Below are 15,710 nucleotides of genomic sequence, written 5' to 3' on the forward strand. Positions count from 1 at the left end.
TTTGGCAGCTCTGTGTTCAATCAATCATAAGCTGAAGTGTTTTTTGTTATGCTGGATCATTTTCTGGAGGTGTACTCTCTGTGTGGTCTGCAGACACAACTCAGTAATTACCACTGATGGTCCGTCAGCCATCAGAGGAACTTCTGTTTCTCTTTTTTCCTCTCTTCTCTTCTCCTCTCTCTTCTATCCTTTAATTATGTTTTTAATTATGAGAAACATGGCCCTCCAATCTAAGTTTTAATTTACTTTCTTGTCTCTGTGACTGCATGAAGAGACTGAAGACCAGCCCCCATATTTCTTCTATATTTCATCCCTGTCTGCTCCGCGTTGGTGTATCACCGACCCACATCTCCGCATTGGGAGATGAGGGAATGTTGTTCTGTCACAGGACTCCACTCCCATGCAGATATGATCAGGTATCTATTGCCCCCCTTTACCGTCCTCCTCTCTGACAGCAGAACCCAGATGCCTATCGACACTCTCTGCCCGCGAGATAACTCTTTAGAGAGACAAATGAAGACTTCCCTCGCTGTCAAAATAACTCAAACTCCTTCTGTGAGTCTGCTAAAAAAAACCCGACACGCTATGGAAACCCATAACAAGCTACAGGATATCAAAGTTCAGGCGAGGGGTGGATGGATGCCGTATCCCCCTCCAGCTTCATTGGACTGTGATCTGTGATCTGTGTGCTGGAGCGAGGCCGAGCTGGGTGTGATAGAGTCGGGATGAGGTACAGGACCCGCAGGTCCGAGGCCGTGACTCTCTGCTGGAGGACGAGATTCATGTCCTGCAGGAGAGCGTTGAACATCTGCTCTGAGTGAAGGAGTTCAGGCTACTCCGGGTCTGAATCCAGCAGGGGTTGTTGATAGTTTGTGATAGAGATCTGCCTGCATGACAAAAAGTCTTTCACCTCAATTAAAGGATTGGATTGAAATTATGAAGGAATATTTTGACATTTTCGGCAATCATAGAATAGAGGAATACCACTTTTATATTTGTCTGGTGAATTACAGATGCCGCCAGTAGCTTGTTACCTTAGCTTAGCATAAAGCTGCAGACCTTGAAGAATTGGCAAGTCTAGCTTTATCCTACCAGCACCTGTAAAGATCACTTCACACAGATCATGTCTGTTTAATCTGCACAAAACCCTCACATTTAATTAACTCGGCTCTTCTAGATGAGTTTTGGAAACCTCCCTTTTTTCAATCTTCTTTCTAGATTGAGATATTTAATTTCATACATCTCTCCCATGACTGTTCTCACCCTACCTTGCTGTCATAACATCCAGTCATATGACAAATTTGAAAATGTGTGTATTGTTGACTTTACCTGATCGTACTGGTGATGATATGTTAGATCGTTTGGTCCGAAGTCCAACTGTCACTCTGACAAAAGTGAAGATGAGAAGTGGAAGGGAATGCTGTTTAGTAGATGTTTGGCCTATCTTTGACACAGAGGAATACTTGAAATTACATTTTTATGGGTGTTTGCAGTTGAAGGAACAGACACTACATTGGGTGTTTGCAGAAGTGTTTGTGACTGTCTAAACACAGCAGGGAAGAAGAAAGCTAATCGTCAAAGAAAAGATTCAGACGATCTTCATTTCTGACCCTCACCTGTTGTCGCCTCCTGTGGAGATTGACTGAAAGAATACGCCTGGAGATGAAATCAGCAAAAAATGTCTTCTCAGTGGGATAGACGACCCGACTCTCTGTAACACAGGGTCATGAAACTTGTCCAGTCCCGTCTCTCCTTGGCGAAGTTGTTGAGACTCATCAGGTACCTGGAGGACGAGGAAGATGACATCTGTTTCATGGTCATTTCAACTTTCCCTTGAGGGAATGTCTGCTGCCATCCTAAGAGCATTTCTCTGATATCCAGTTGCACTGTGTGAGTTTCAACCTTAGAGGATCAGGAGAGAAAGCAAAAACAAAGTGTCAACTTCAGGAATTCAATCAATCATTTCATCCAAATAGCCATCAATGGTGGACCAAGCAAAATGTTATGCAACTTTAAATGAACGAAATTTAATTTATAGCCATTTATCAGTACTATGTGTGTCTTATTTGGCTTTACAGGCAAGGGTTTTTTTTTAACTAACTCAGGCTCTTGAAGAAGAAAAAAAAGAGAAAGTCTACCCTAAATCACAAAAAGATGAGGGATGCTCTAAGTAAAATAGAAAGATTGTTCTCAGGGTCTCAACAATTTGAATGGCAGTGATTTGAACAAAACATTTAGATTGAGGGAGACAGGCTGTTCTTTAGTGGACATATTGGCTTTGATTCTGGTGCTTGCAGGAAAGATCAGAGTGTCAGGATTTATTCTCTCGACCCCTTTCACATTACACAGAGTCTTATTGATCACTGAACAGTAACCAGTTAAGTATTAATCCTTTGCTACCACTTATGTGAACATATTGAGCTACATGTAAGTGCTTTCTTTGTGGAAAGTCAAGGATGGCCTCGGTTAGATGGTTATCTGGGTCAGAGCCACCTTGACCCTGACCCAGATAAACATCTAGATGGATGGATAGATGGATAGATAAAAATGGCAGCTAAGTTCCTGCATTAGTGGATCCTTTTTTCCCCCTTCTTGTGTAACATGACATTTGAGGTAGACTTTTTTTTCTTCCTTAACAGTAGCGTGACTTACTTTCTGGAGATGACCAGCTTCCTATCTGTCTTTCTGTACTGAGACAACAGCTGGTTGATGTGCGATGCTGCGTCACATTCAGACAGACTTCCTGTGTGCTGATGTGTGGCTCAGAGGAAGTCCATCCACAGATTTGGGGTATCTAAATCAGTTTAAACAGACTTGTCAATGTGGCTGATTAGGCTGCAGTCTTTCAGGTCAGTCATTAAGGCGTAACGGACAGGAATAGACCTCAGAATGACTCAATTAGTTATCGATTGGGAACAAACAGAGAGGATGCTGTGTTTGTGTCCATATGTAAGAATAGAGGAGAGAAACAATAATGTAAGATAGATGATGAGAAACATGTATTCATGCTTTTTCTTTTCATGCAAAGATGATTTAAATTAAAGTGGTGGAACCTGAGCCATCACATAATAGACACATACTGGTGTGTGTGTGTGTGTGTGTGTATGTGTGTGTGTGTGTGTGTGTGTGTGTGTGTGTGTGTGTGTGTGTGTGTGTGTGTGTGTGTGTGTGCGTGTGCGTGTGTGTGTGTTTGTTCAGCCCTTTGCAAGGTGGATATCTTAATAAACACCATCTGGCAGAGCAGGCATGAGGTTTACCTTTTTCACACATGCACACACACAACCTGCTGAGAGACAGAAGAAAGACATGAAGCAAGGGGTGCAGAATAAAGAGCAAAAAAAGCCAACAAAAAAACAGAAGAGAGAAAAAAGAGAAAGGAGGGAGGGAAAGAAAATGAATAGAAGGATAGAGGAATTTAGGGACAGACAAGGGAGAGACAGATGGACGGAGTGAGTCAGTGTTACTGCAGATTTAAAACGCAGGAGGTGTCAAAGTCAGGTGATTTATAACAAAGGAGAGGAAAAACAAGCACAAACAGTCGATAAATAATCAGATACATAAAGGATAGAACAGACCTACAAGTACAATGATGCATAATTTAAAGCACATCCACCTCTGAACACCTGGTAGTTTTAATTTTATTGGCAGCAACAGGAGCAGAGCAGCATTTCAAAGCTAGACTACAGCTCAGAGACCAATTTTCATTTCAAGATTTAGAGGAATATGGAGTTTTCATCATGAACAAGCTACATTTTGTTTTTGTACTTTCAGTGTTTCTCACCAGAATGCTACATATATATCCTCAAAGTCTCACAAACCTGAGCCTGATATGACTCGGGTCAATATTGTCCAATATTAACTTCCAGTATTGCAGGTATATCAGTTTCTGCGTGCATGTTAGCTGGTAAGTATCAAGAAAATGCATCAGAGAAATCCAAAAAACGTGAGGTAAATAAGAAATATCCAGAGAGCACTGACAAGAATATTTTTCAACTCTCAAATATCCTGCTAAAAACATAGACTGTATATAAAGATGGACAAAGCGAGGTGACGCGTCAGCCACTAGTTTGCATCGGTGCCAGATTGAAGCCAGTTTATGGTCGGCACCATCTTGTCCATTTGGAGCCAGGATGGATTCATCAGAGCTTTTTTTTTCTTTCTAAAAATAACGAGACAAAACCAAAACTTTGAGCTGAACCTCTGCAGAGTTTCAGAGCATGATATAAATGACTCAGGTCAATATTACTCAATATTAGCTTCCAGTATTGCAGATATACCAGTATCTGCCTTCATGTTAGCCAGTAAGTAACAGAAGCGGCACAGAAGCACAGGAGGTAAATAATAAAACATTGCATTTCTCCATTACATAGTTTGTCCTACAGAAAGCACACACAAGAATATTCAGTAGTTAAAACATAGACTGCATATAAAAATGGAGGTGAAACGTCAGCCACTGGTTTGCATCAGTGCCAAAATGAAGCCAGTTTATTGTCGGCACCATCTTGTCCGTTTGGAGCCAGGACAGGTTTATCAGAGCTTTTTTTTTTTTGCTGACGATAACAAGACAAAACCAAACATTTGAGCTAAACCTCACCACACAGAGTCAATTGATTCTTTATCATTAAAAAATATCCATCCATGAGCATTTAGCATTCACTCTTGCTATTAAATATCACTGCATTACTTAAGATGTGCATATATTTGTGTTCAGGTTTAATTTTTTAACTCCTCGCTTCAGCCCATCTTCTCTGACTCTTTTGTCCTCTTATGTTAACATATTGAAGAAACATATGAACAATTTCTGGTGGAAAATCAATGGCCTGTTAAATGACGGATGAGCTCCCTGTGAACACCGTGGCCCTGACACAGATAAAAGTCTAGATGTGTGGAAGGATGTGTGGTTGTACAGATAAAAACATCAGTGAAATTCCTGCATTATTTTTCTTCCTGTATAACATGACATTTGAGGTACACGTTTTTTCTCCTCGTAGTCGCATGAGTAAAATATATTTTGTGCATGGCTGGCCCCAGGCTCCCTGCTTATGCCTCCAACCTTGGCAGGGATATCATTTATTCCTCGAGATGATCACTAAAGTGAAAAATTGCTTTTAGGGTACAGCTTCCTCCCTCTGTACTGAGATGACAGCTGCTGTTGCGCGATGCTGCGTCACATTCATAAAGGCTCGCTGGGTGCTGATGTGTGGCTCAGTGGTAGTCAATACACAGATTTGGGGATCTAAATCAGTTAAACAGAGCTGTCAGGCTGATTAGTCTGCAGTCTTTCAGCTCAGTCATCAAGGCGTAACTGACAGAAATAGACCTCTGGACGATCAGGGGGTCTCAATACTCATCAAGGAATTGCTCTTCAGCTCCATTGGTGGTCACAAACTCCACAGGGAACCCTTAAGTCTGGATTACATCCACTGACAGTACATACAGTATGTTTCAGACCAATTACTAGAGAAAAACGACTGCTTAGATGGCAACATAACTATGCTCCTCAAAATGACAAGAAAAGCATTTTGAAAAAAGTTTAGAAATGAAAAGAAACTTGATTTTTAAATTACATGACTTATTTTCCACACATTTATTCAGAAACTTGTTTAGGAAAAAACAGATATTCAAAAGAGTCCCCAGTTAAACCAGTGACAATCCACTGAGTCCAATCCGATGTTGATTTCTGACTTGAACCATCATAAAAATAAAATCTACACATAAGACTTTGTTCGTATGTATGTCCTTCATGTATCTCTTGAACTGTTCATCTGATCAATTGCATGCTTGATGGATGCATTTCTGGGGACCCAAGGGAGTGCAGTGACGAATTTGTTTGGACACACGATACATTTAATATTAATGCACAAAGTGGTCAGTGAGCAGCTCCGCTCTGTGCAGGGGACATGTGTCAGAGAAAAGTGCTCTAAAGAGAGAAAAGTAGACAGTGAAAACAGGGGTTTGAATCAAGAAATGACACTCTGAGCCCGTGTCTAGACAGAAAGTGTAGCGTCAGCAGCATGTTTAGCAGATCAGCAGCAGCAGTGTGTGACTAAACAGGAGGCGTTCATGTACATTGTTGAGTGTAGGTCACCAGCATGTTAGAAGATTTCAGAGCCCAATATACAATGACTGTAGTTACATGCAAATTTTTCCAGTGGCAGTTCAAAACCAGTTTGTCATATCTGCTCTGAGACCGTGACAATTGTGAAGTGCCACTACAGACAAAGCAGATTTTCAGAAGAAACAAACCCACTCAAATGTGAACTGAAAGCACAGAAAATAGAGCCCAATATGATGGATCCTCTTTATTTTAGGATGGACTTTTTTTTTTAAATGCAGCCCTATTTTACCTAAAATAAGAAAAGATTTATTCACAATTAGAGTGCATTTTATTTATATCATCTGTGTTTAATAAAATGTTAGTTTCTTTCTTATTATTGGTGTGTAAACCCATTCACACCTCACATCAACTTTATTAATCTTTCAATCAGCCTGTTCTGACTCAACATGTTTTCAACAGGCGCTGCAATAGTCTACACAAAAGAAAATACACAGATAACAAGATGAGCAAGACAGACATGACTAAGTAAAGTAGGAAGCTGGTGATTGTTTGTTTTACAGCCTGGCGATAAGCAACACCACACAATTTGTCACGACTGTTGTGGCAGCAGGACAGGAAAGAGGAACAAGCAAGGTTAATTGTAAGTCAGAGATAGAAAGAAAAGCAGACAGACAAGTGTTTTAACATGTGATCAGACGGCCAGTGTTCCTGCTGTTTTGGAGGATTTGGATGTCTCAGTTGGTTTCTCAGCTCACAGGATATGTCTGTAAAATAGTAGACCATCAAAATGTCTTGCTGTGATGGATGGATTCATATGAAGGGAAGAAAATGTATTTTTCTCTGTATTTTTCCCCTGGATTGTTTCTCTAGCGCTCTATTCTAGTTCAGTAACTTTAACACAGTGACTTTATTGAAAACACTTTTACAAACACACACATACACAAAAGCAATAAATACATTCAAGCTAGAGTGAGATGATATATATTCTTGCCTAGACTATACAATTACCTTGTTACAAAGGACTGAATTGTTGTGAGTGTGTTTACTATACAAGAGAAGAGTACTTAATTTGCTGTGTAAATATAGAGCATGCACTTATAGAAATCATTTTAAATCCCTTTTCTTCAAACTGTGAGTGGTGCTAAGGGAAATTTTGGCCTTTCAAAGGTGGAGTGGATCATTAATTATCGCTCCTCTCATGGGAGAATCTGTACAATATTTCAGATGCTGGAGGACGATGCCAAGACGCATCATCCTTGCAACCAGTCAACATCAGAGCAGCCGTGTCTAACATATTATCTGAGATATTACACCTGACAGCTGGACACAACCTGATCCATAACCCCCATATACTGTACCATCAACACCTGACATTAAAAATCCTATCTTTTTTCCCCCCTCCTCGGTCTCTCGATCTCTCAGGTGGCGATGAGGAAAAGGACTTTGACATCCAGAAGAATTCAGGAACTATCACCATCGCCCGTCGGCTCGATGCAGCTCGACGCTCCAACTACAACCTGACGGTGCGGGTCACTGACGGCCACCATAATGCCACCACACAGGTGAGAAATATGATCTGTACTGCTTTTTCCAGTCTGAAAAATACACAAAATGAGATGAACACAAGCTAGATATGTGTCAAAATAAAGAGATTTATGTATAAAGACGGACATAGGAAACAAAGGAAGTGAGAGAGCAAGAGTCCAAAACATCACTGACAATGAAAACTGTATGATAAGTGTGTGAATGACATGTAAATCCATTTTAAAAAGAACTGAATGGTGAATTTAAAAATTCTAATTGTAGAAATGGTCAAATATAAAATATACAAAAACACTTTTTTTCCCCCTTCTGATATGTGCAGAGAAGATTTTCATTTCCCAGTTTTGTTCATTCAGCCTAGTTTCAAACCCTGTCCTCTGGGCCGTTGGAGTTCATATACAAAACTAATATTTGATGAGACATGTATCATTTATGCTACACTGAGCCATGAACTGTGGTTTGAGTGGTGACTGAGAAATCCCCTTTGGTTGCACATTTTTCCTTTAGGTATCAGGAAATCCTTTCATGTGACCAAACGCAACATTAATTCAGTCATTTCTTCTAGATCGAGTCAATTTGGGACACTTTATTCTCTTGATTTAAGCATGCTTATTTTTAGATAACTGAAAAATACCATTGGCCACAAAAACATAGTCATGTGTTGGTTTTAGGAAGATAGAAATGACTAATACTTATTGATATTAAAGAAACACTTGAGTCATAATGAAAATCATCTCACTGAACAACAACAGCAACATTACAGTGTGAACATCTGTGGTTCAGAATCTAATCGTAAATCCTGCAGGCAGCTGCGGAGGTGCTGCGTGTGGAGCAGCGTCGAAGTGCTACCTCCCATGTGTAATGTTATTCAAGCTGAGCATTCATTTTCTCAAACCCCTGTGTCTCCACACTGCAGGCCTACATCCGTGTGCTGGACATGAATGAGCATCGCCCCGTCTTCCTGAAGCCGCTGTACGAGGTGAGACTCAATGAGTTGCACACATTTTATACATTGAAGTCTATTTACAAGTGTACTGCTGCACATGTGAAAAATGATGAATAAAGCCCTGTGTGATCTGTTTAATTAGCGTCAGTTGGAGTTGAAGATTACAAGTTTAAACATGAAGAAAAATCTGGGGTTAGAAAGAAGTGAGGTTACCAAACTGCATTGGTTTTTTTTCTAGGATGGCAACATCATGACTCACCCTACTTCTACCTCTGATTTGCTTACACTAATATTCTTATCCTAACCAATCTCATTCCTAAATCTAACCAACTCAACCAACACAAACAATGAGTACTAGCCAATTAGAGGCAGAGTAAGGTAAATCATGACGTCGCCATCCTAGGAAAGAAAAATGTTGCTACCACAACCTCTGTAGCCAACCCCTAATATCTGCTGGAGGCTAGCAGCTCCAAGGAGATTAGCTGCTACTAGTATAACACACCACAATGTCCTATGAACTGTCACTGTTTGGGTTGCATTGTGGGTAATGTAGGCACCAGGTTTTAACAAGGAAGAGGCATGGGTTATATTTAGGTGTATTGAGTTTTGTTTGGTAAGTGTACTTATGCAGTTTAACACAATACGTCAAATATATCATTGGTCATTGTTGATGAGTAGTCTGACTATTTCATAGGAGTGTAAAGCTATATTAGTGGAGTACTCTTTAAATGTATTTGAATTCAGAAGCAGAAGTACAGCAATATTAACCAAGAGGACAGTATTTGCAGGAAATGATGAGTATGTGAAAGATGCAACCAGGTGCACAGAGCAGCTAAGTAATGTATGTTCTATTATCTCTAAGGAAAAAGGAATAGTTCAAGAAATTACTGCTGAGGCTCAGATGAGAAGACAAGACTTGAGAAGACCACACTGACATTTTTATACTTTAGTTTTTGATTTAACAAATGAGTTATAATGATGCTGTGTTACAGTTATGGTAATAATTCTGATTGATTATCTGTTAGTTTCCCTTTATTGATTCCAATTCAGTTTTTTATTGGTAGAGATTTAAAACCTCTGCAGATAATCTTTACTGTGATCATCAGACAGTCAGACAGACAGTGGGAAGGCGGCTGCATCGCTGCTGTTTACTTAAACACAGTAATCAGTTTCCTCTCTTGTCTCATCTCTGTTTTTTCACCATAAATGGACGATTTCATTTCCTCAGCAGGTTTTTTGTCCTTAAAACACAATAAAAAAAAATGTTTACAGATTGAAAAGTCAAAGTTGAAGAATTCATTTTCCACTTTTCAAACGCTGTTGTTTCCTGTCATCATCTCTTTCTTCAGTACATTGAAAAACATGCTTCATTTCCTCCTCTATCCCTGTTTTTTTTTTTAAGGTGAGGGTTCCTGAGGATACGTCTCCATGGAAGGACATCCTGCAGATCAGCGCGCAGGACGCCGACACCAACAGTAAACTGGTGTACTCGATCCACAGCAGCCTCCACCCGGCCAGCACCAAGTTCTTCCATCTGGACCCAAAGAGCGGTGTGATGGTGATGACGGAGGAGCTGGACTATGAGATGATCTCCACCCACACGCTAATTGTTATGGTAATGATGCATTCATATCGATTGGCTCTACCAAGGTCTTTTAGTAGCTGTTTTGGCAGCTTCATCATTTTACAGTTTTCTGGAGTTTTACCATTTGACGAGGAATTCAAGAAAATAAATGTCCATTCTTCTGAGCACTTAAAGGATTTATCTTACTTGTTAAAACTGTAAAACTAGCTTAATCTTTACATTTATGTGAAGTTATTTACTTGTTTTTTTAACGTGTTCAATGTATACTTTACTTTGCAGTCTGATTGTCTGATTGATCTTCTCTCCAAAAGCACTTTTATCACTATTGTTTTCAAATGTGCTCAATTAAGACACATACCTGACTATAAATCAAGAGAAAGCAGCTGGTTAAAAAAGCAGATAGCCAGCTGTATTTTTAACACCTGTGAACGTCTTACCACCTCTGACACAATCACTGATATTTCACGGCTCCCCCCTCAGGTACGTGACCAAGAGATTCCAGTCAAGAGGAACTTTGTGAAAGTGGTGATTCACGTGGAGGACTGTAACGACCACTCGCCAGCGTTCCTCAGCCCCCGCTACGAGGTCAGCATCTCCAACCTGGCCCCTACAGGCTCAGAGGTGATCCGGGTCAAGGCCCTGGACAAGGACGTGGGCAGCAATGCCGACATTACCTACTCACTGCACTCTGGTGAGCAGTGATTTTTTTTATCTTTATTCATGCCTGCTTTTCTTTTTTTTCAGCTCCACTCTGCTTCACATTCATTCTGTTACACATATTCACACCTGGGAGCTGCCACCTCTCTCTAATACTGACCGCTGGGAGCTGCCCCGTTCTACCGCAGCCTTCAAATGTCAGCCACTTAACAGCTCCACTGAAGCAAAGGCTTCAAGGACACAATGATGATATCTGAGAGAGGGCAGGGCGCGTCTCTATTGCTTTCATGATTTTCTGTTTGGGATTTTAATTTCAATCTCCTGAGTTCAGTCTTGCTCTAGTTTTATTGCCTCTGTGTTTGCTTCTCACATGGATAATTATGCTTATCCTCTGAGAGATTTGTTGAACAGCTGAGCTACACAACTTGCATCCTCTTACAATAGTGTAAGATTTACTGAGGGGAATATTGCTGATCATGTATGAAAATAGCAGTCAGGAGAATGTGTAGCAGAGCACAGCACATGACCCCAACTGCACATTATGCCTGCTCCCTGTATGTTTTACTGAAAGTACCATCCATCTTTACAAGTGCAATTGTTCCCAGAGTATTTAATGCTTACATGAAATACTTTCAGACCAGACAGAATAAGGCTTATTACTGAAATAGTCTCATAAAAATGTCACTTTTATGTAGAAAAATATGAATTGATGTTGTAAACAAATGAAGTTGTCTCAATATATTATCAGATCACATTCATATGGCTTGTTTTAAAAGAGCAACATTTTGGGAAATACACATAGTTTTTCCTCTAATAATGGCCAGGACCTTAATGTATCTGCTGCTACTGCTTCCCGGCAAGGAGCAGAGACTTGACAAGAAAGCAAATTTCAAGAAGCCCATTTCCCAAATGGTCCTCCCATCTTTTAAGAAAATATTGTAAGACTGAAAAATAGATAAATTGACTGATAAAATGTTTTGTAATGATAAAAAAAACATGTTGCTATAATTAAGATTTAATGTAAAGAAAGCCACACCTGCAAGGCACTTGTGCAAGAGGTTAACATCTAATGAAAAGTGGTGGACTCCAGTACACTGCCTGCATTAAATAATGACAAAACATCTCTGACTGAAGAATAGTGAACCAGGACAAAGAATGATAAAGATCAATCACATTTTGGAGTGGTTTAATTGTGTAACACATTATTTTATTTCTCTCTGCAGGTAATATAGACAACATCTTCTCTATAGATCAAGAGTTTGGCTCCATCAGTGTGTCCAAACCTTTAGATCTTCAGCCTCAGGACCAGTTCCACTTAACAGTGAAGGCCACTGATCAAGGCTTCCCTCAGCGCAGTGACCTCTGCTCCGTACACGTCCACATCCGCATCTCAGACCAAACAGCACCTGCCTTCCCTTTGGACGAATACTTAAAAGAAATCAGCGAATCAAGTGCTCTAGGAACATCGGTGGTCACCATAGCAGCCTCTAGCCCTGCTGCGGTGTATTATGGGATAGAAAGTGGCAATCCAGATGGGACATTTCATATCAACCAATACACTGGCTTCATTTCAATCCAAAAGCATCTTGATTTTGAGAAATGTGCCTCCTACAAGCTCAAAGTCACAGCCACCACCATGGCTGGAGCTGTGTCCAAGACTATTGTTTACATCTATGTGGTTGATGAGAATGATAACCCTCCTGTTTTTCAGCAAAGGGACTACCTGGGCCAGATTAGTGAGTCAGCTCACATAAACAGCATGGTGATGGGAGAAAGAAACACTCCTCTGGTCATCCAGGCTTCAGATGCTGACAGAGAGGCAAATTCTCTATTAGTTTATCAGATTATCGAACGGGAGGCCTTGAAAGTCTTCAAGATAGACTCAAGTATGGGCACAATCTCTTTAATTTCACCCCTTGACTTTGAGGCCAAGGCTGAGTATCACTTCACCGTGCAGGTAAAGGACTCTGGGGAACCGTCGCTATATGCAGCAGAGCCTGCCAAGGTCACTGTTCGCATCCTTGACCTGAATGACTGCCCGCCACAATTCACCACCTCAATGTACGAGCCATCCATCATCTTCCCAGCTGTCAGAGATACAGAAGTTGTGCGTGTCGTGGCCCATGACGCCGACTCGGCAGTCTCATACAGCATCACTGAGGGGAATTTTCACAATGCCTTTTCAGTTCACCCCAATACTGGAGTCATCACCGTGAACAATGTGTCTGAATTTATGCCATTTTACCAACTGGTTGTCAAAGCCTCTGACGGCCTCTATAAAGACTCAGCCATCGTCATGGTAAATGTAACAAACATAACAGCAAGTGATCTTGGATTTGAACAAGGGGTGTATTCAGCAAGCGTTATGGAAAACCTAAAGACAGTCAAAACATTGACAGCATTGAAGGTCACAGGCTCTTATTTAAATGAGCCTCTTTTGTATTCTGTGGTAAACCCAATGGGGAGGTTTGTAATATCCCAAACATCGGGCATCCTTGAAACCACTGGTATCCCTTTTGACAGAGAAGAACAAGATGTTTATGATGTAGTGGTGAAGGTACAAGACATGAGAACACCTCCAAGGACAGCTACCACACAGGTCAAGGTTTTTATAGATGACGTCAATGACAACTCTCCTCAGTTTCTAAACTTGCCTTTTTCAATGATGATTACTGAAGACTCAGAACCAGGAGATGTTTTGTATCAAGCAACTGCTATTGACAAAGATCTGGGAGAAAATGGATCCATCATGTACTCTCTAGAGGATGACCACGATCTCTTCAGGATTGATCCTGATGTAGGCGATGTATCTCTTCAAAGGCCTCTGGATTTTGAAGCTCTGAATAAGTATGTGTTGACAGTTATGGCTACAGATGAGGGTGAACCCAGTCACAGTGTTGTTGCACAGCTCAGTATTCAAGTGAGAAACCGAACCAACCCAGTTTTCCAAACTCTTCTGTATCCCCTGAAAGTCCCTGAAAATGTTCCTCCATTCACCACCATATTACATGTCCAGGCCAGAAATCCAGAAGGCTATCGGATAATCTACAATCTCGAAGAGGAAAATGCCTCAAAACACTTTCATATTGATTTCAAAACTGGTGTGTTGACTGTCACCAACCCACTCGACTATGAAAGCCAGACCATGCATGTGTTGACCGTTCGAGCGTCTGATTCTGTGACTGGAGCTTTTTCAGAAGCCTCAATTGAAATAGAGGTAGAAGATGTGAATGACAATGCACCAGTTTTTTCAAAGCTAATGTACGCTGTGAACATTGATGAAGGGCTTCCAATTGGCACTTCTGTGATAAAACTTTCTGCTTCTGATAGAGACTCTGGCAGAAATAAAGACTTGACGTTCCAGATCGTGAGCACAGAGGGTAACGAGAGTGGTTTCTTTGAGATAGACCCTCAGAGTGGGTTGATCGTCACGAAACAGGTGCTGGATCATGAAAGCATAAATCACTTTAATTTGAAAATCAAAGTCGTCGACAATGGGACTCATCCCCTCAGCAGTGAGGCCTATGTCTTTGTAAATGTCACTGATGTCAATGACAATCCACCAGACTTTGTCAGCACTGAATACCAAGCCACACTGGATGAAATGGCAAAATGTGGCCACATAGTCATCAAAATCCAAGCCTCAGATCCCGATACAGGCGACCTGAATAACCTTAAGTACAAAATCCTCTCAGGGAATGAAGGTCGATACTTCAACATCAATGAATCCTCAGGAATCATCTCCTTTTCTAATGTCTGTAAAAGGAATCTAGATCCTTACTACAACCTGACAGTGGCAGTGTCTGACGGTGTGTTTCAGAAAACAGCACCAGTCAATATTGACATGATAAACAGCAACAGACATAGCCCATACTTCAAACGAAACATCTATGAAGCAGAGTTAGCCGAAAATGCAGAAGCAGGAACTCGTGTGATCCGATTGGCTGCTATCGACCCAGACGATGGACCATATGGCAGTGTCGACTACACCATCATCAACAAACTTGCCGATGAAAAATTTGCAATCGGTACCGATGGACAGATTGTTACAACACAACCACTAGACAGAGAAAACCCCACCCAGAGAGTCATTGCCATTAAAGTGATGGCAAAAGATGGCGGCGGAAAAGTAGCCTTTTGCACGGTCAAGATTATTCTCACAGATGAGAATGACAACGTGCCTGAGTTCAAAGCATCCGAGTACCAGGTTTCAATCCAGTCAACTGTCAATAAAGGCTCCCCTGTCATTCAAATCATGGCTTATGATGCCGATGATGGCAAAAATGCTGACATCACCTACACCGTAGATGAAGCCGAAGAGGTGACAGAAGATATTATCGAGATCAACCCTTTCACTGGAGTTGTGAGTGTCAAAGAGAGTCTTGTCGGCATGGAGAACAAAATCTTCAACTTCAAAGTCAAAGCTCGTGACGGTAGCCTTCCTTTCTACAACTCTACAGTCCCTGTTCAGGTCAAAGTTGTTCCTGCTGAGGTTCCTCTTCCTAAGTTCTCAGAGCCTCTCTACACCTTTTCAGCTGCAGAGGACATTCCCATAGGGACGGAAATAGGCTCTGTGAAGGCAGACTCCGACATGCCACTCATATACAGCCTGGTGAACGGTAACACAATTGAAAGCAATAGAGACAAAGTCTTCAGCTTGGACAAAGAAAGTGGAACTTTGCTGCTGCAGAAGACCATGGATCATGAAAAGACAAAGTGGTACCAGATAGATGTGATAGCGCAGGGGAACCACAATGGGACAGATGTAGCATCACTGGTGTCAGTCAGCATCCAGGTGCAGGACGTGAACGACAACCAGCCGGTATTTGATGCAAACCCATACAGGGCCTTCCTGGCTGAGAACATGCCAGCTGGAACCACAGTTATCCAGGTGAGATAAAGATGGTTTCGTTGTGTATACT

The 15,710-nt window shown here is 41.1% G+C and overlaps 1 protein-coding gene across 1 annotated transcript in view; it reads left to right on the top strand.

Annotated features, from left to right (window-relative positions):
* Window positions 1–15,710, top strand: part of fat2 (FAT atypical cadherin 2) — a 117,046-nt gene that overhangs the window by 24,823 nt on the left and 76,513 nt on the right. Inside the window, exons 6-10 of the mRNA XM_053324155.1 lie at window positions 7,481–7,620; window positions 8,517–8,579; window positions 9,949–10,161; window positions 10,612–10,822; window positions 12,012–15,679. Coding sequence (XP_053180130.1) covers window positions 7,481–7,620; window positions 8,517–8,579; window positions 9,949–10,161; window positions 10,612–10,822; window positions 12,012–15,679 — 4,295 coding nt within the window. The remainder of the gene's footprint in view (window positions 1–7,480; window positions 7,621–8,516; window positions 8,580–9,948; window positions 10,162–10,611; window positions 10,823–12,011; window positions 15,680–15,710) is intronic.

The sequence above is a fragment of the Scomber japonicus genome, chromosome 8 (assembly GCF_027409825.1).
Source record: "Scomber japonicus isolate fScoJap1 chromosome 8, fScoJap1.pri, whole genome shotgun sequence".
NCBI classification, from domain to species: domain Eukaryota; kingdom Metazoa; phylum Chordata; class Actinopteri; order Scombriformes; family Scombridae; genus Scomber; species Scomber japonicus.